The sequence below is a fragment of the Lynx rufus genome, unplaced genomic scaffold (genome assembly GCF_022079265.1).
Source record: "Lynx rufus isolate CCGP_SWC_20201006 ecotype Redwood Valley unplaced genomic scaffold, mLynRuf1.p SCAF_11, whole genome shotgun sequence".
In the NCBI taxonomy this organism is placed as follows: domain Eukaryota; kingdom Metazoa; phylum Chordata; class Mammalia; order Carnivora; family Felidae; genus Lynx; species Lynx rufus.
This window is the reverse complement of record NW_025814825.1, coordinates 41,875,313-41,894,687: the sequence shown is the minus strand read 5'-3', so window position 1 is coordinate 41,894,687 and position 19,375 is coordinate 41,875,313. Positions and strand designations below refer to the sequence as shown.

Here is a 19,375-nt window from a genome sequence, read left to right as displayed (position 1 = left end):
CAGGAATCAATTCTGCAACTTAGGAAGCCTATGATCTTAGATAAGTTACTCCGCCTTTCTGCACCTGTTTCTCACTGTTCCTATGAGGGGCTTGGGCCTCTAATAGCAATAAAATTCTGGTCTGTGACAGATATTTATTAAGTGCCTACCAGGCCTAGGGTTCTTGAGTGTCTGTGTGTGAGCCTCTCATCCTTCCACACACCTTCTTAATCTCCTCACCCAGTGATCATCCTGCTTGCCAGCAGCCCTCTCCCATCACAGCAGTCCTCCTCTTCCCCCAATCCCAGAGCCCCCAAAATCGTGTTGAAATCTTTAATTAAAAATAGAGCAAGAAGAAGATTTCTGGATAGAAATATAAATAACTCAGTTCTGGGGATCCTCTTCAGTCCTACCCCCAACCCAGGACCTGCTTGGCCTTCACATTAAAAATGGAAACATCAAAGTACTAGATTGCACCCCATCCCAGGGCTGACACTTCTTGTCTGACATAACTTCCTGCTACCTTGGGGCACACATCCCATGGGGAAAACCATGCAGGAAAGGCATCCTAATCATTCTCCCAAACCTAAGCTCAGCCCCTCAGTGCCTTGGTGGGGAGAGAGACTGGGGCTCCTTTTTCTCCAGCCCTTCACTGACTCTTGGTCTTGGCTTTGGCCTTGGGCGTTATGTAGGTGTGGTGGAAGTAATGGGCAAAGAGAATGAAATAGGTCGTGTACAAAACGAGGGACCAGAAGAAGTGTTCCGTTGTAGTGTGGCATCCCTGTTCTTGTCTCCAGATGTAAGTTAGGATGCCGACAATGGTTCCCATAAACATCTGCAGGATCTGCAGGCTGGTGATGAGCTTGGGTAACCACGTGGGGGACTTCACTTTGGCAGCCCTCAGAGTGTAGTAGATGTACATGATGGCATGCACACCGTAGTTCATGGTCATGAACCAGCCGCCTGCAGCCACCTTGTTCTTGTATCCAAAGCTCGTGTACACTAGCACTGTGCTGTGGTGATACCAGTGTACAAAGATGAGTGGCCGCTTACGCAGGATGATGAAGGCCGTGTCTCCTGGGAGATGGGGAGTCATAGCTGGCATACCACCCAGTGCTGGAACCACCCTCCACACTGGCTGTAGGGGAATGGAGGGAATTCTCAGGGCATGGGGAGGGGTCTTTGTGGAAAATAATCTAAAGAGGGGCTTTGGTAAGAGGTGTTGTTAGGACCCAGGGGTGGGGGGAGGCACTCTCCATGTGATGGGGTGGGGGGCACTGAGGAGGGATGCAGTTGACTGGGCACCAGAGAGACAAAGCCTTGACACTCACCAAGTTCAATGACCTTGCTGAGAAGAAAGAGGCAGGACCAGAATTTGATTACGGAATTTTGGATGAAGACGGAGAAGCAAACAGTGTGCTTTAGGCTGCCCCTAAGTAGCACGGTCCCCATATAGCCCCACGTTCTCACTGCCCCCAGGATACTGAAATAGGAGAGAGGGAAAAGGTGTAAGGGTCATCCCCAGACACCAATTCACCCTTCCTCCTTGGCCTGGCAGATCACTGTCCCAAGCTCCACCACTTCTCCCCCACTTCCAATGAAACGGATCACAACTTCTGAGATCCAACCAGTAATCTAGAGGAGATGAGGGCTAGGGGAAGGACCAGGGAATGCTGGAGGACTGGACTGAAAGTTGAGTTAGGGAATAGGGTTCTTGGGATGGGTAGGGATGGGTGACAGGATGGAGGAGATGGAAGGAGTTTCGGGGATGAAATATGGGAAGGAGGGGCTAGAGAAGTTATTGGAAGGTCTTGGGAGAGGGTGTTAGATGCTGAGAGTATTAGAAGCTGGGCAAATTTGTTAAAAGTACACAGACTCCATGAGCACAAGAGTTCTCGTGAGATAGAACAGAAGCTATCAGTATGGGGCCTGGGGAAGAAGGAAAACAGGGTATAGGCACCTGGGCGGCTCAATCGGTTAAACATCTGACTTCTGCTCAGGTCATGATCTCACCGTTCGTGAGTTCAAGCCCTGCTTCAGGGTCTCCACTGACCATGCAGAAGATCCTCTCTCTCTGTCCCTCCCCTGCTGTCTCGCTGTCTCTCAAAAACAAATAAACATTTTAAAATGGAGAGAGAGAGGGAGAAGGAAAACAGGGTAATACGAGTGGGTGGGTGGGTGGAAGCCAGGGAGGGGGCTGGAGCTGAGGGAATGGGTTAGGGAGAGGGTTAGAGGGCAACTTAGGGAGTTGACTCAGTTGGGGTTTCTAGAAAGCTTTTAAGGATAAAATGAGGGTCTAGGGTCTACAGGATAGGCAGGGAGTGGAGGTGGGGGGGGCGGTGTCTTACCTGAAGATTGCAAGGCAGAAGGACCAAAGGATCAGAGGCCCCTGTAGGTTGAAGCCCTTCCGTGCCTTCATGTAGTTCTGCCCCACAAAGATGAGCAGCAGGTAGACCAGAGCTATGGGGAATGAGGTTGCCCTGGCAGGCAGAAGGCAGAGGGGATGGGCTTACAGGTGGGTGCTCGTTAGAGGAGAACCCACCCATCTCTTAAGGTGAGTGCTCTGGGTTGGAGTCACATCTCTGTCATTTATTGGCTGTGTGACATTGGAAAAACTATTTAGTTCTCTGAGCCTCAGTTTCCTTATTATAAAGGAGAAATAACACTCCTCTCCTGGCAGTGCTAAGGTATATAAAGTACCTAGCACAGGGCAAGGGCTGTGGCCAAGGTTTCTGTAGTTATCACTCTTTCGGTGGAATTGTGAATGGGTGATGGCTGCTGGCCCATGCCTAGAACAAACCCAGGGCTCTGGTGCAAGAAGAATGTGGCAATAGTGTCTGCCTGGTTGGGTCATGGAAAATTAGCTGGAGCTCAAAATTAGCCCAAAAACACTTCTGAGGCGCTTCAGGGCAAAGCCAAAGAGCCTGGGGAAATCTTGCAAAAGCTCCCTGGCTGTGTCTCCTTCTCCACAGCAGGGACGATGTAGCATTGGGGGAACAACATGATAATTTGAAGGGCAGACTGTCTCTGGGCACCAGCACTATGCCTGCACGTGTGCACACATGGCCACAAAGGACAGAGGAGAGCCGTCTATAAGGTGGGTGGGAGTAGGAGTAGGAGTTCAGATTAACCCCCTTCCTCAGAGATCATTTCTCACTATACTCTGTCCCCTCAGTTTCTGCCTCCTACGTTTCTCACCCCATCCTCTTTCTTCCATTCTCCCTCCCGCCCTCCCTTTCTGTCTCTCTCTCCCTCTTTCTTTCTTCCAGATCTAATCTCTTTGAGGTGCTAACCCTGCACTTGGACAACAGATATGGAGCCATTACAGGGGAGTCCGATACCTTTGCTCTTTAAGAAAATCATTGCAGGCATTCAAGTGTCTCTTCCCTCACCCCCAACCCACCCCAAATAGCAGTCATCAAGGTAAGGACCTTGGCACGGCCCTTCTCCTTCTCCAGGTCTTACCAGTATTCCTCCAAAAAGGGCCTCATGTCCTGGAACAGCTCGAAGTTGTAAGGCTGGAACAGCTGGTCTATTTCGTCCGAGACATTCATAGCTGTGACCATTTCGTTCAGCAGACGTCCAAGTCCGGAGCTTCGGAAGCTAGGTGAGAGGCTAGGGGACAGAGGATGGAGCGATCTTGGGGCAGGACAAAATGCACGCCGGACTCAAGGAACTCCGCGGCAAGCGAGGAGCGTCAGATTCAGGGACGTGCGCCGCAATCAGCCAGCTTCCACTACAGCCACCACTGCAGTATATGAAGCGGATTGCAAAGCGGCGGGCGCAGGCGGCGCGAGGCCCCTCCCAGCGCCAGGCCGTTATCCAATCTTGACCAAGATATCCCCCGGTCCCGCCCCTGGGCCGCAACCCGCTCCTGATTGGTTATCCTCAAGGGAGCCTCCCCTCCAGGTGTTCTCACGCCCCACCCCATATATGCCTGTCAAGGGCTCCCGCCACGCCCACTTTCCCACCCTTTTCTCCCACACCTCCATCCTCACCTGCTTGCTTTAGCCCCTGCGGCCTGGCCAGTATCTGGGCAGGCTAATCTTCCCCTGGCACTGCCAAACATAACTTTTGCCTCAGTTCTCTTCAATCCTGACCTACCTGGCAGTGAGGAGAGTGGGGGTGTCCTCAGCCTCTGGTGCATGCATTCAGGCATAAGGGTGTCAGTTTTCCACCTCCCTGAGACCATGGGAAACCCAAACCCCGAATGAGGATCAGTCCCCAATAGTCCCATCTACCCGCCTTCAGGTCTGTGGTTGTGGGCGGGAAGGAGACGGATGTTAGTAAGTTTTATTGTTGAGGTTGTTGATGTTGGTGTTTGGGGAGATGGTTGTTGAGGCTGTTGTGGTTTCTTTACAGTTTCCTGAATTCCCTAACTGCTCCAGCTTGAAACCCTGTAATAACCTTGAGAGGAAATGGGGTCACTCTCTGGGCTTCTGGGATTATTGTCTTCAGGCTTCCTGGAAGCCTTCTAGGGTTTATAGGAAGAAGACATGCAGTGCATCTCCCCACTGTCTTACTATTCTCTCCCAGAGTTTGTGTTTGTCTAATCAAATCTATTTTTTCCTTTACCTAGCACCAAAGAAATAAATATTTTAAAAAATTTTTAACGTGGGGCGCCTGAGTGGCTCAGTTGGTTAAATGTCCAACTTCAGCTCAGGTCATGATCTTGCCATTCGTGAGTTCAAGCCCGGTGTCAGGCTCTGTGCTGACAGCTCGGAGCCTGGAGCCTGCTTTGGCTTCTGTGTCTCTCTCTCTCTCTATTGCTACCCCACTTGCACTCTCTCTCTCCCTCTCTCCCTCTCAAAAATAAATAAAGATTAACAAAAATCTTTTTAACGTTTATTTATTTAAATAGAGCACGAGCTGGGGAAGAACAGAGAAGGAGACAGAATCTGAAGCAGGCTCCAGGCTCTGAGCTTTCAGCACAGAGCCTGATGTGGGGTTCAAACCCACCAACCATTAGATCATGACCTGAGCTGAAGTTGGATGCTTAACTGACTGAGCCACCCAGGTGTCCCAAGAAGTAAATATTTTAAAGCTTTTAGAGCCTTGCTTGTCTGTCCCTTATTTCTCTCTTAGGCTTTATGAAACTGAGGGAGAAATACAAGGCTTGAAGGCAGCTTGAGATAAGATGGTTATTTGCAAAACAAGAGCCAAGCGACATAAATATAAATATTTTACGTGGGGATATGGTTATAAATGGCTATGTGCAATAAAGCCCAAAGACACTAGAGCCTGAGGACCCAGGTAGGAATCCCAGCTCCACTTCTCTGAACCTCATCCACTCATCCAGGAAACCTGAAGACAATAATCCCAGAAGCCCAGAGGGTGACCCCATTTCCTCTCAAAGGTTATTACAGGGTTTCAAGCTGGAGCAGGAAAGAGTAGAGTGGGAAATCCTGCCAATGCTGTCTAAATGACCCTCAAATGCCTCCCTTTGTCTCTGTACTTCATCACCTCTCACCTGGTTGTCTCGCTCTACAGCCACTACCTTAGTCATGTTAACTGGTTGCACCACCTCCTTCTCTAATACAGTGATTCTTTCTCTGTATTGCATTAGATTTGGAAAAGAATTCCAAACCTGGCTGATCAGGAGATTACTAAATCCCAATCTCAGAGATTTAGACCCCGTGAGTGATCCCAGACCATACTTTGGTATATGTGCTGCCGAAGCGAGCACTCAGACCATACTTTGGAAACCATGCTGCTTTCCTGCTTCAAACCCTTCAGTGGCTCTTGACTGCTCCATATGTAGCCTGACACTCAGGTGATGGGTACATGTTTGATGGATAAATGAATAAGTGAAAGAATGAATATTATAAGAATAATACCATCTAGATGGTACAAGACCTGAATTCAAATCTCAGCTCTCCATAAACTAGTCATGTGTTTTTAGGCAAGTTATCTAACCTCTTTGAGACTCACATTCCTCATCCGTAAAATATAGACAGTCATACTTGCCTGCCTACCTCACAAGGATGGGGGCAGTATACAAATCATATAATGTCAAGGAAAGGACATTGTGGATTAGACACATGGAAATGTCAGGGTGAATCATTTCAGAAGTTTACAAATTCATATAGCATATGTATACTCAGTTCTGAGTTTCTCTCAGATGAAGATATTTTACATTGTCTTTACCTGTGAAATTTAAAGATTTTATTTTTAAGTGATCTCTGCACCCAATGTGGGTTTCAGTTTACAACCCCGAGATTAAGAGTTGCACGCTCTACCGACTGAGCCAGCTAGGCAGCCCCTCCCTGTGAAGTTTAATGATGAAGCTTGGGGGAGAGATGTGCAGGAGAGGGGAAGAAGAAGTAAAACCTCCAGAAATTATTTGCTAGGGGAAACATTCCCTGACCCTTCGACTTGGTCTGGTACCACTACTATATATAAATTGTTCTCATAGCATGGTATTTCTTTCCTTCGAAGAGAGTTTATAATTGCTTCATTATTTTTATGATTTCTTTTTTTAAAGATTTTTATTTTTAACTAATCTCTACACCCAGCGTGGGGCTCAAACTCACAACCGAGATTAAGAGTCGCATGAGCCACTGACCGAGCCAATCAGGCACCCCTCATGATTTCTTGGTGAATGCCTGTTGCCTGTTTCCCCTGCCAGTCCTTGAGCCCCATAAATACAAGGAATACATCTATTTTGCTTGACATTATTCTCCTAACACTGGGTACATACTAGATACTCTGATAATATTTGCTGCATGACTGACTGGATGGTGAAATCCTCAGCCTATAAAGCTGGGTGACACTCTTTGTTTCTCCAGGATAAACACACCAAGCTTATCCAATCTTTTACCTCTAGACCTCAGCTCTCTCATCTGTAAAATGAGGATAATGTCTACCTCAGAAGGATGTTTATGAGAATCAAATGAGATCACATGTGTTAAAGTACATTATACAAAGTTAAGTAAACATCAGTAATCATTATTTAAAAAGTAAATTTGTACAATTTTCTATTTCTTTTTAATAAAACTCAGCTAAACTTAAAAGGAAAGTCATGATCTGGTGATTGGTTGCACAACAATGTGAAATGTACTTAATACTACTGAATTGAACATTTAAAAATGGTTAAGACGGTAAATTTTATGTTACCTATATTTTACCACAATATTATAATTTTTTTATTTGAGAGAGAGACTAGGAGCAGGGGAGAGGGGCAGAGGGGGAGAGAGAGAGAGAGACAGAGAGAGAGAGAGAGAGAGAGAGAGAGAGAGAGAGAGAGAGAATCTCAAGCAGGCTTGAAGCTCAGCGTGGAGCCCGATGCAGGGCTCGATCCTACGACCCTGGGATCATGACTTGAGCCGAAACCAAGAGTCAGATGCTCAACTGACTGAGCCACCCAGGTGCTCCTATTTTTACCACAATTTTAGAATAATTTTAAAGGAAAACTACAAAATGGGAATCATTTTAAGAAGGCCAAATAAAGAGTTAATGTGCATACTACATAATAACTTATCTTGAATCCTATCTCTGGCCCTTGGTAAGTGGCTAAAGATATACATAGGCTCATATTATGGACTCCACTGTCTCCAAATCCACCTCTCGTTAGCTTCCAAAAAGATATTCCTAAAACACACGTTAGCTCCTGTCATTCCTCTTTAAGAACAAAAAAATCCTCAAGGCAGAGGTCAGAATCCTGAAGTTAGCCCTGACCCTTCCTTACCAGCCAGTGTCCCATCATCACTCAGCCTCAGCATTCCTCATTTCAGCTATTAGGGAAAAATCACCACTCCATAACACAAGTACTATATTTTTATGTTTTTCAACCCCTTTACCTCTCTCCATATTGTTTCATCTCTCCAGACATCTTTTTCTCACCTGGACAGATCTTACTCTTTGTTGGCCTTAGCTCTAATGTCACTTGCCCTACAAAAGCCTAACCTATTTCAAACAGGGTCAACCCTTTGCTTCTTTGTTTTCCACCTACAGGACTTTGCCCAGACTGTCTGCCGGTATTGTGCTTCTAGCAATGGCATAAAGTTAGTTATGTATTTTCTATACTACCTGGCTTCCCCACCCTATCCCAAATGGTCATTTTTGTTAGATCCCTCATTCTTGAGGGGAGCACACAGCACTTGGCACACAGACAGCACTCAAAATATGTCTGTTGCTTTGAATTGAATAGGCACGTAAGAGGAAATACAAACAATAAACATTATATATATTATATAGATTTAAACATTATTTATATATTTAGACATATACTTAAACATTATATATATGTTATATATATTTAAAGACTCAACTTCCTTAGTAATTATGGAAATGAAAATTAAAGACTGTATGTATAGTATGGTCCCAATTAACAGCCATTAAACTGAGTAAAAATTAAATACCTAACGCCAGTCAAAGCCTTGAGAAACAGATATATTCATACCTGGCTAGTGACCAGGTAAATTAACTTAATCCTCCTAGAAGCACACTTAGGTAACACTTAGCAAGAGTCAGCTGGGATGCTTTGACCCAGTCCTTCACCTAGAAATTTAAAACCCAGTGAAATAGGCCAAAAGAAAAAATCTATATGTACTAAAATACTTATGTCATTACGACTTAATAGAGAACTGGAACCCACTCATGGAAGATTAAATTATTAAACACTAACAATACAAAACAGTGCACCTACCAGAACATGGAGAAACACAAAACCGTGTTTGTAAAATAATGTAAAAGAAAACAATATTTAAAACTGTATCTATCCTATTACCTCAGTTATCTAAAAGTGATGTTCCTCAGGATTGAAGTTGAAAAGAAACACTAAAATGTGAAATCATTTTATGGGGCGGGTGAGATTACAGAAAAAAATTAGGAGTATTTTAAATTGTCTTTTATCATATTCTTTTGAAGCTTTTTTAAAATTTAGTTTGAGAGAGAGAGAGCACAAGTAGGGTGCGGGCAGAGAGAGAAGGGAGAGAGAATTCCAAGCAGGCTCTACACTGTCAGCACGGAGCCCGATGTGGGGCTTAAACCCACAAACTGCAAGATTATGACCCGGGCTAAAACCAAGAGTCGGACGCTTAACCAGCTGCACTGCCCAGGTATTCCTGTCTTTCAAAATATTTTGAAATTGATGATCCAAGATTTTGGAATGCTACGTATCCAAGAAAAAGTTTTTAATGATGTAGGAAGCACTCTGGATAGGATGTAAAAATAATTTTAAATGTAAGAAATGAGACTAGGTATAGTATGATCTCAGATTTGTGGAGTGAAAACGTTTGTCTGGATGGTGGGATATGGATACTATCAACATTATTTTTATAATCAGTAAATGTTCAAAACTAATAATAAATGTATTGAAACTTCTCAGATTGAAGACTTTCTTTTCCATGTGTTCTATCACTACATTGGCTCTTCTGCTTCCACCTTCCCTCCCTCAGATCCTGCACATCCCTGTCAGGTTCATCTCCTTTCCCCCATATTTTTACTGCCTTGGTTTTGCTTCTATATTTCTTCCTGTGCCTTTGCTCGTTCTTCTTCCCATACTTCTCACCTCTTTCATGCTACTGTTTTCTGAAAGCCCTGTCCCTCTTCCTTGTTCCTTCTCACTGTGCACTCCCTTTCCTGGCTAATTCTCTTTCATGACTTTACCTTTTACTTCCTTTTGGAAAAGTACAAATTACTTATCTTTTATTGGGACCTCTCTTCTCTATTCTTGCTCACATTTCCAACTTCTCACTGAACTTCTCCCCCTGGCTGATCTGAGTTACAGACAGCTTACATTCAGGTGTAGAAACCCAGCTCACCTTCCTCCCAGACCTGTTCTTTTTGCTGACTTCCCTATTTCTATGAAAGTCACTACCACCAGGCTTCCAAGCTCCTAAGCAGGACAGGCTACATAATTTGCGGGGCCCAGTGCGAAATAAAAAATGTAAGGTGCCTTGTTCAAAAATTATGAAGACCTTCAAGATGGTCACAGCACAACATGAAACCAAGTAAGTGTAGGGCACGTCTAAGCGTGGGACCCTGTGTGGTCGCACAGATTGCGCATCCATGAAGCCAGACCTGTGCTCAGGCTTAAATCTGGGGGTCCATCTTTGACTCCCCTCTCTCCTTCATCTTGGTTTGGCTGACATGGTATATAGTGCATCCACTCACAGATATGAGAAATAATGGAAGAGAAATAAATTTTAATGGTGGGATGGGATGAGACAGAGATGAGTTCAGTTTGGGCCCTATGAATGCAAGGTGCCAGTGGAACATCCAAATCAGAGAATGCAATAACCAGTTGTCTAGAACTCAGGCTATCAATCTGCCTTCAACACTCAGGGTAGAGGACACTGAACTCCTCCTGGCTGTTGATGAAATTGGCCAGGGAGAGGTCAAGCAGGGCCTTTTAAATTGGGGTCCGTAGACCATTTACACTATAATCTCCAGCTTGTTAAAAATGAAGTCTCCTTGGCCTCACCCCAGCCTTCGGAATCTGAATATATTTGGAAGTAGGTAGGGCTTGGAAATTATAGTTTGAACAAGCTTCACAGGTGATTCTCTTCCTCATTAGAATTTGGGAACAATTAATGTGAGTCAGAAGATTGAAGAAGCTACAACCCCCGTGGGGGAATATTAGTGTATAAGGTAGTGGCTTGCATAATTTTTTGACTGAGACACACAAGGAGAAATATGTTATGTTGTGACCCCGTACATACACATGTATTTGAAACATCTTTCGACACGTACATATCCTTACACGTACATGTGTGTCTGATATTTTTATCCCATTGTATTTCATTATTAAAAATGCCCATCATGACCCACTAATAGTCTGCATCCTGTAATTTGAAAAACACTGGTTAAGGAGTTAACAGAGGGAGAGGATGTTGCTAGGGTCCAGAAAAAAACTCTCCACAGGTTCTTCAGAGTCTAAAGTACATTTCAAAGTTTTTGAGAGCAAGCCTGCATCTGAGTGGTCTTTGAAGAACCCTCAGTTCTTCACTTGTGAACTGTTACTGGACAAATGAAGTCATGGAAGCCACGGCTGTGCCAAGAGCACACAAGAGTGACCCCTGCTGTCCATGCCACCAGACCAGGTTGTGAGGAAGCTCTGAGAGATGGGGCAGCAATAGACAGATGTTACGTGAGTGATGGAAGTGGCTACAGAGAAGCTGCCCTGGCTTTGGCTGTGCTATCTGCTCACCAGTCCTGCTAAGGATTGTCTCTGTCTTCTGGGTAGCACCTGCCTTTCTTCTCAAGGCCTCCCCAATCCCAGCCTGTCCCATATCCAGCTGCTATCAACATCATCACCCTCTCTGACCAGGAGCCCAAGGAACTAGTCTCAGCCTAACAAAGAAAAAAAGAGCCCCTGACATCTAGGAGTCAGGCTGACATTTCCAGCTAGGCCTCAGTGTCGTTAGAAGTTGACCTGGTGCTCACACCTGGGCCACATGATTCTGCTAAACATAAACAATCTCAGACTATGAACAGCCAAGTCACTTTGAAACCATGATAGAGAGTAAACAAAGGTACTTCATAATTGTGCCTAAGCACAAAGTCAGGGTCACTGCAACCCACAAAACTCTGAACATCCCCCTCTCCCAGCTTATATGGGTGGCAGCTGCTTCTTAAACAATTACAGGTTGTTGTTTTTTTTTAAGTTTATTTATTTTTGGGAGACAGAGACAGAGCACAAGCAGGGGAGGGGCAGAGAGAGAGGGAGACACAGAATCCAAAGCAGGCTCCAGGCTCCAAGCTGTCAGCACAGAGCCGGAAGTGGGGCTCGAATCCATGAACTGTGAGATCATGACCTGAGCCGAAGTCAGCACTTAACCAATGGAGCCACCCAGGCGCCCCAACCAATTAGTTTTATTCTCACTCTGGTCTACCCTTCCTATCAATAAGATTCATAGAATTGTCCTTGGTTTCAATCTACAACGAACCTCCATTCTTTGCCCCCACCCCTCCAAATCACCCAACAAATCCCAAGTTTTTTTCTTTTTTAATTTTTTAATGTTTATTTATTTTTGAGAGAGAGAGAGCGTGCGTGTGTGCAAGCAGGAGAGGGGTAGAGAAAGAGGGAGAGAGAGAGAGAGAGAGAGAGAGAGAGAGAGAGAGAGAGAGAGAGAGAATGAATCCCAAGCAGGCTCCAAGCCATCAGAGCAAAGCCCAATGCAAAGTTCAAACCCACGAACGGTGAGATCATGACTTAAGCCAAAGTCAGACGCTCAACCAACTGAGCCACCCAGGTGCCCCTCATTTCTTTTTAGTGCAGAGTAGTATTACATGATAAAGAAATTGTTTATTCAATTGCCAGTTGATAGACATTTAGTTTGTTACAGTTTGTGGTTTTTATGAACAATGCTATTTTCATACCAGTCTTTGTGCAGGCAGCAAGGGAAAAAAAGTCCTTAACCTACAAGGGAGGACAGATCAGGTTTTCAACAGACCTATCCACAGAAACTTGGCAAGCCAGAAAGGAGTAGCAGGATATATTCAATGTGCTGAATCAGAAAAATATGCAGCCAATAATTCTCTATCCAGCAAGGCTGTCATTCAAAATAGGAGAGATTAAAAGTTTCCCAGACAAAAATTAAAGGGGTTTGTGACCACTAAACCATCCCTGCAAGAAATTTTAAGGGGGACTCTCTGAGGGGAGAAAAGATAATAAATACGTACATACATACATACATACATACATACCAAAAGCAGCATAGCCTAGAAAAGACCAGAGAACACCACCAGAAACTCCAATCTACCAGCAACATAATAGCAATAAATTTGTATCTTTCACCACTCACTCTAAATGTCAATGGACTAAATGCTCCAATCAAAAGACATAAGGTAACAGAATGGATAAGAAACAAGATCCATCTACATGCTGTTTACAAGAGACCCACTTTAGACCTAAAGACACCTTCAGATTGAAAGCAAGGGGTTGGAGGGGCGCCTGGGTGGCTCACTCGGTTGAGCGTCCGACTTCGGCTCAGGTCATGATCTCCCGGTCCGTGAGTTCGAGCCCCGCGTCGGGCTCTGTGCTGACAGCTCAGAGCCTGGAGCCTGTTTCAGATTCTGTGACTCCCTCTCTCTCTGCCCCTCCCCTGTTCATGCTCTGTCTCTCCCTGTCTCAAAAATAAAATAAACGTTAAAAAATAAAATAAAATAAAGACTGTAACAAGAGATGAAGAAGGGCATTATATCATAATTTAGGGGTCTATCCACCAAGAAGACCTAACAACTGTAAACATTTATGATCCAATGTGGAAGCACCCAAATATATAAATCAATTAATCACAAACACAAAGAAACTCATTGGTAATAATACCATAAGAGTAGGGGACTTCAACACCTCACTTACAGCAATGGACAGATCATCTAATCAGAAAATCAACAAGGAAATAATGGCTTTGAATGACACACTGGACCAGATGGACTTAACAGATATATTCAGAACATTTCATCCTAAAGCAGAGGAATATACACTCTTCTCCAGTACACATGGAATGTTCTCCAGAATAGACCACATACTGGGACACAAATCAGCCCTCAACAAGTACAAAAAATCAAGATCATACCGTGCATATTTTCAGACCACAACACTATGAAACTCGAAATCATCCACAAGAAAAAATTTGGAAAGGTAACAGATACTTGGAGACTAAAGAACATCCTACTAAAGAATGAATGGGCTAACCAAGAAGTTAAAGAGGAAATTAAAAAATACATGGAAGCCAATGAAAATGATAACACCACAGCTCAAAACCTCTGGGACGCAGCAAAGGCAGTCATAGGAGGAAAGTATATAGCAATCCAGGCCTTCCTAAAGAAGGAAGAAAGGTCTCAGATACACAACCTAACCTTACACCTTAAAGAGCTGGAAAAAGAACAGCAACTAAAACCCAAAACCAGCAGAAGACAGGAAATAATAAAGATTGAGCAGAAATTAATGCTATCGAAACCAAAAAGAAAAAAAAAAAAAACCCAGAACAGATCAATGAAACCAGAAGCTGGTTCTTTGAAAGAATTAACAAAATTGATAAACCAATAGCCAGTTTGATAAAAAAGAAAATGGAAAGTCTTTGTGCAGGCATATTTCCACACTTGTTCTTGGGTAAATACCTAAGAGTAGGATTGCTAGGTTATAAGATAAGTATATATTTAACTTTATAAGACACTGCCAAGCTTTCCCAAGTGTTCATACCATGTCACAATCTCACCTACAATGTATTAAAGTTCTAGTTTGCTTTATTCTTTTTATAATTTTTTAAAGCTTATTTATTTTGAGAGAGAGAGAGAGCACAAGCAGAGGAGGGGCAGAGAGAGAAGAGGGCTTTATTCTTTTTAACAGCCAAAATGTAATTGCTGGAGAAAAAGCAATAAAGCAAATGTAGAAAAATGTTAACAATTGGCAAATTTGGATAAAGAGTATATAGATGTTCATTTTACTATTCTTTCCATTTTTCTTTATTTTTTTATTTTTCATTTTTAGATAGAGAGTGCATGAGCAGGAGAGAGGGGCAGAGGGAGAGAGAATCTCAAACAGGCTCCACGCTCAGTGCAGAGCCTGACTTGGGGCTCAATCCCACAGCCCAGAGATCATGACCTGAGCTGAAAGCAATAGTCAGATGCTCAAACTAGTCAGTCAGAGAAAGACAAATATCATATGACTTCACTCATATGAGGACTTTAAGATACAAAACAGATGAACATAAGGGAAGGGAAACAAAAATAATATAAAAACAGGGAGGGGGACAAAAACATAAAAGACTCTTAAATGTAGAGAACAAACAGAGGGTTGTTGGAGGGGTTGTGGGAGGGGGGATGGGCTAAGTGGGTAAGGGGCATTAAGGAATCTACTCCTGAAATCATTGTTGCACTATATGCTAACTTGGATGTAAATTTAAAAAATACATTAAATAAAAATTGTTTAAAAATGTAAAAGCATACCTTCTTCATTAAGGCTGGCAGAGCTGGAGTCCCAGCTTTCCCATCAATTAGCTGTGTTATTTTGTGTCAGTGACATAATAATCTCTGGGCTTCAGTTTCCCCATTGATAAAACCAAGTTAGTAATGTACTTAATCCATAGGATTATAATGAGGATTAAATAAAATAATCCTTTAAAACAGAAAAAAAAGTCAGATGCTCAATCAACTGACCCACCCAGGAACTCCCCCATTTTTCTTTAAATAAAGATTTTTTTTTTTTTTCAAAATAAAAAGCTGGGAGAAAGACTAAATTGGATATTATATGGAGCTGGATTGATTCTTAAGTTTATCTGTCAGGGTAAATTTGTAAGGAGAGCAAGACAATTTTGAAAAAGAACACTAGGGGCGCCTGGGTGGCGCAGTCGGTTAAGCGTCCGACTTCAGCCAGGTCACGATCTCGAGGTCCGTGAGTTCGAGCCCCGCGTCGGGCTCTGGGCTGATGGCTCAGAGCCTGGAGCCTGTTTCCGATTCTGTGTCTCCCTCTCTCTCTGCCCCTCCCCCGTTCATGCTCTGTCTCTCTCTGTCCCAAAAATAAATAAACGTTGAAAAAAAAAGAAAAAGAACACTAAAGGGGAATAGGTCCTACCAAATATCAAAACTACCTCTAAAGCTATGGTAATTTGAACATATTTTATTGTCATGCACAAAAACTTTTCAGATAAACTATACAGACAGTCTAGAAAAAGGTTCATGTGTCTATGGATATCTAGTTTACAATAAAAGTGGCATTTTAAAATCAGAATGGGTTTGGGGCACCTGGGTGGCTCAGTCAGTTAAGTGACTGACTTCGGCTCAGGTCATGATCTCACATCTTTTGGGTTCGAGCCCTGCACTGGGCTCTGTGCTGACAGCTCAGAGCCTGGAGCATGCTACAGATTCTGTGTCTCCCTCTCTCTGCCCCTTCCCCACTTGCACTCTCTCTCTCTCTCTCTCAAAAATAAATAGACATTAAAAAAATTTTTTAAATCAAAATGGGTTAATATATGATGATGGGACTTGACTTTTTATTTAAAAAGTTGAGTCCTATTCCATCCCATTTACAAGTGTGAATTCAGGAAATACTAGAAGTAAATATATTAGAAAAATTATATGTGATTTTATTTATTTTTTTGAAGTTCATTTATTTTCAGAGAGAGAGAGAGACAGAGAGGGAGAGACTATCCCAAGCAGGCTCCACTCCATCAGCACAGAGCCCAACTCGGGGCTTGATCCCACCAACCATGAGATCATGACCTGAGCTGAAGCCAAGAGTGGGTCATTTAACTGACTGAGTCACCCAGGCACTGCTGAGTCATATGTGATTTTATAAATAAATCCAGGGGTGGGGGACACCTGGGTGGCTCAGTCGGTTAAGTGTCCAACTTCAGCTCAGGTCATGATCTCACAGTTCATGGGTTCGAGCCCCTTGATGGGCTCTGTGCTGACAGCTCAGAGCCTGGAGCCTGCTTCGGATTCTGTGTCTCTCCTTCTCTCTGCCCCTCCCCCAGTTGTGCTCTGTCTCTCTCTCTCAAAAATAAACATTTTCAAAAAATTGACTAGTATATTAAAATCATAATCAGTTCATCAAATCAATCAATCTGGGGTAGGCATGACATTCCTAAGCAAGAAGTAAATCCAAAAGCAATAAAGAAAAGTATTGATGTATTTTGCTACATAAAAATTTTTTTTAATTATTTTTTTAAATTTTTTATTTTAGAAAGAGAGAGAGAGGGAGAGCAGGTACACTGGTGGGAGAGAGGGGCAGAGGGACAGAGAGAGAAAACCTTAAGAAGGCTCCACGCTCAGTGCAGAGCCAGATGTGAGGCTCGATCCCACCACTCTGGGACCTTGACCTGAGCTGAAATTAAGAGTTGGACATTCAACTGACTGAGCCACCCAGGTGTCCCCCCAAATTTAAAAATTCTTTAGAGTTAAAAATAACATAAGGGCAACGGGGTGGCTCAGTTGGTTGAGGCTCTGACTCTTGATTTCAGCTCAGGTCATGACCTCATGGTGGGTGGGATAGAGCCCCACATAAGCATCTCAGCATCTGACCACATGGAGCCTGCTTGGGATTCTCTCTCCCTCTCTCTGCTCCTCCGCCACCTGCACCCTCTCTCTCACTCTCTCTCCCAAAATAAAAAAAAATAAACACACACAAAAATTTTTAAGTTTAAAAACAACATAAACAGTATATCTGTCCATGTGGGTACTCAGTAATTTGTCTTGCATAGTTTCCCATAGTATAGATTTTACAGATTGCATCCCCATAGTATCATTTAATATGATTTTCTTTACCTTGCATTTGCTTTATTATTTTTTAGAAGTTTATTTATTTATTTTTGAGAGAGGGAGCAAGCACAAGTAGGGGAGGGGCAGAGAGAGAGGGAGACACAGAATCTGAAGCAGGCTCCAGGCTCCGAGCTGTCAGCACAGAGCCCGACGCCAGGCTCAAACCCATGAGCTGTGGGATCATGACCTGAACTGAAGTTGGATGCTCAACTGACTGAGCCACCCAGGCGCCCCTATCTTGCATTTGCTTTACATTGATAGTTACATCTAAAGCCTTGACCGGATTCAGATTTGATTTTTTTTTTTTTAAGCCAGACTACTTTACCAATGATGTTGCATACTTCTATCACAAGGAACATTATCTTCTTGTCTCTTTTTTTTTTAAGTTTGTATATTTATTTTGAGAGAGAGAGAATGAGTAGGGGTGGGGTAGAGAGAGAGAGGGGGACAGAGGATCCGAAGTGGGCTCTGTGCTGAGAGCATGATGTGGGGCTCTAACTCACAAACCGTGAGACCATGACCAGAGCTGAAGTCGGCCGCTCAACCAACTGAGCCACCAGATGCCTCTTGTCTCCCCCCCCCTCTGTTTTTGCAGTGTTATCAGTTCTTTTTTTTTAAATTTTTTTTTTATTAAAAAAAATTTTTTTTAGGGATTCCCCGAGTGACTCAGTCAGTTAAGCTCCAAATTTGGCTCAGGTCATGATCTCACAGTTTGTGAGTTTGAGCCCCACATGGGGCTCTGTGCTGACAGCTCAGAACCTGGAGACAACTTCAGATTCTGTGTCTCCCTCTCTCTCTGCCCCTCCCCTGCTTATGCTCTCTTTCTCTCTCAAAAATAAATAAACATTAAAAAATATTTATTTTGGGGGCGCCTGGGTGGCTCAGTCGGTTAAGCAGCCGACTTCGGCTCAGGTCATGATCTCTCAGTCCGTGGGTTCAAGCCCCGCGTCGGGCTCTGTGCTGACAGCTCGGAGCCTGGAGCCTGTTTCGGATTCTGTGTCTCCCTCTCTCTGACCCTCCCCTGTTCATGTTCTGTCTCTCCCTGTCTCAAAAATAAATAAGACGTTAAAAAAAAATTATTTTTGATGGGGCACCTGGGTGGCTCAGTCGGTTAAGTGTCTGACTTCGGCTCAGGTCATGATCTCACAGTTTGTGAGTTCGAGCCCCATATCAGGCTCTGTGCTGACAGCTCAGAGCCTGGAGTCTGCTTCAGATTCTGTGTCTCCCTTTCTCTCTAACCCTCCCCTGCTGGCGTTCTCTCTCTCTCCAAAATAAATAAACATGAAAAAAAATTTTTTTAAGTATTATTTTTGAGAAAGGGAGAAAGAGAGTGAGTGGGGGAGGGGCAGAAAGAGAAGGAGACACAGAATCAAGAGCAGGCTCCAGGCTGACAGCACAGAGCCCACACAGGGCTTGAACCCACAAACTCTGAGATCATGACCCGAGCCTAAGTCACTTAACCAACTGAACCACCCAGGTGCCCCTGCAATGTTATCAGTTCTTGATGGTCTTTTCCGAGATCCATTAATTCATTAGGGGTTACCAGCTGGTGATGTTTAATTTCTACTGTTTTACTTTCTAGAAATTATTTCTACTCTGTTTATTACTTCTATTAGGAGAAACTTCTTTTTATCACCTATTCAGTTCACTGAGATTTTCAATTTATATAGGAAAAGCATAGCAAATGTTTTTTTTCTTTTACCAGTTTTCAAAATAATGAGCTGATTTCCTACCAGCCTTCAATTTTAGTATATGTGCTGCCGAAGCGAGCACATCCTACCAGCCTTCAAAGGTCACCAATAAAATGGGTTTTTTAGTATCATTATGAATAATGTATCTAATCCTATTTGAGATTTCAATTCATTTGAGCTATTACTCTTTTTTAAATTTTTTTTTCAACGTTTATTTATTTTTGGGACAGAGAGAGACAGAGCATGAACGGGGGAGGGGCAGAGAGAGAGGGAGACACAGAATCGGAAACAGGCTCCAGGCTCCGAGCCATCAGCCCAGAGCCCGACGCGGGGCTCGAACTTATGGACCGCGAGATCGTGACCTGGCTGAAGTCGGATGCTTAACCGACTGCGCCACCCAGGCGCCCCAATCATTTGAGCTATTACTCTTTTTTTTTTTTTTAACGTTTTTATTTATTTTTGAGACAGAGACAGAGCATGAACGGGGGAGGGGCAGAGAG

General features: G+C 43.6%; 1 protein-coding gene across 1 annotated transcript; it reads right to left on the bottom strand.

Moving 5' to 3' along the window:
* Window positions 1-628: 628 nt before the first annotated feature.
* Window positions 629-3,545, bottom strand: ELOVL3 (ELOVL fatty acid elongase 3). The gene is made up of 4 exons (XM_047072772.1): window positions 3,445-3,545; window positions 2,328-2,459; window positions 1,311-1,462; window positions 629-1,056 (listed from the first exon to the last, which is right to left on the bottom strand). Exons 1-4 carry the CDS (start codon window positions 3,543-3,545, stop codon window positions 629-631), a joined length of 813 nt encoding a protein of 270 aa, XP_046928728.1.
* Window positions 3,546-19,375: the final 15,830 nt, after the last annotated feature.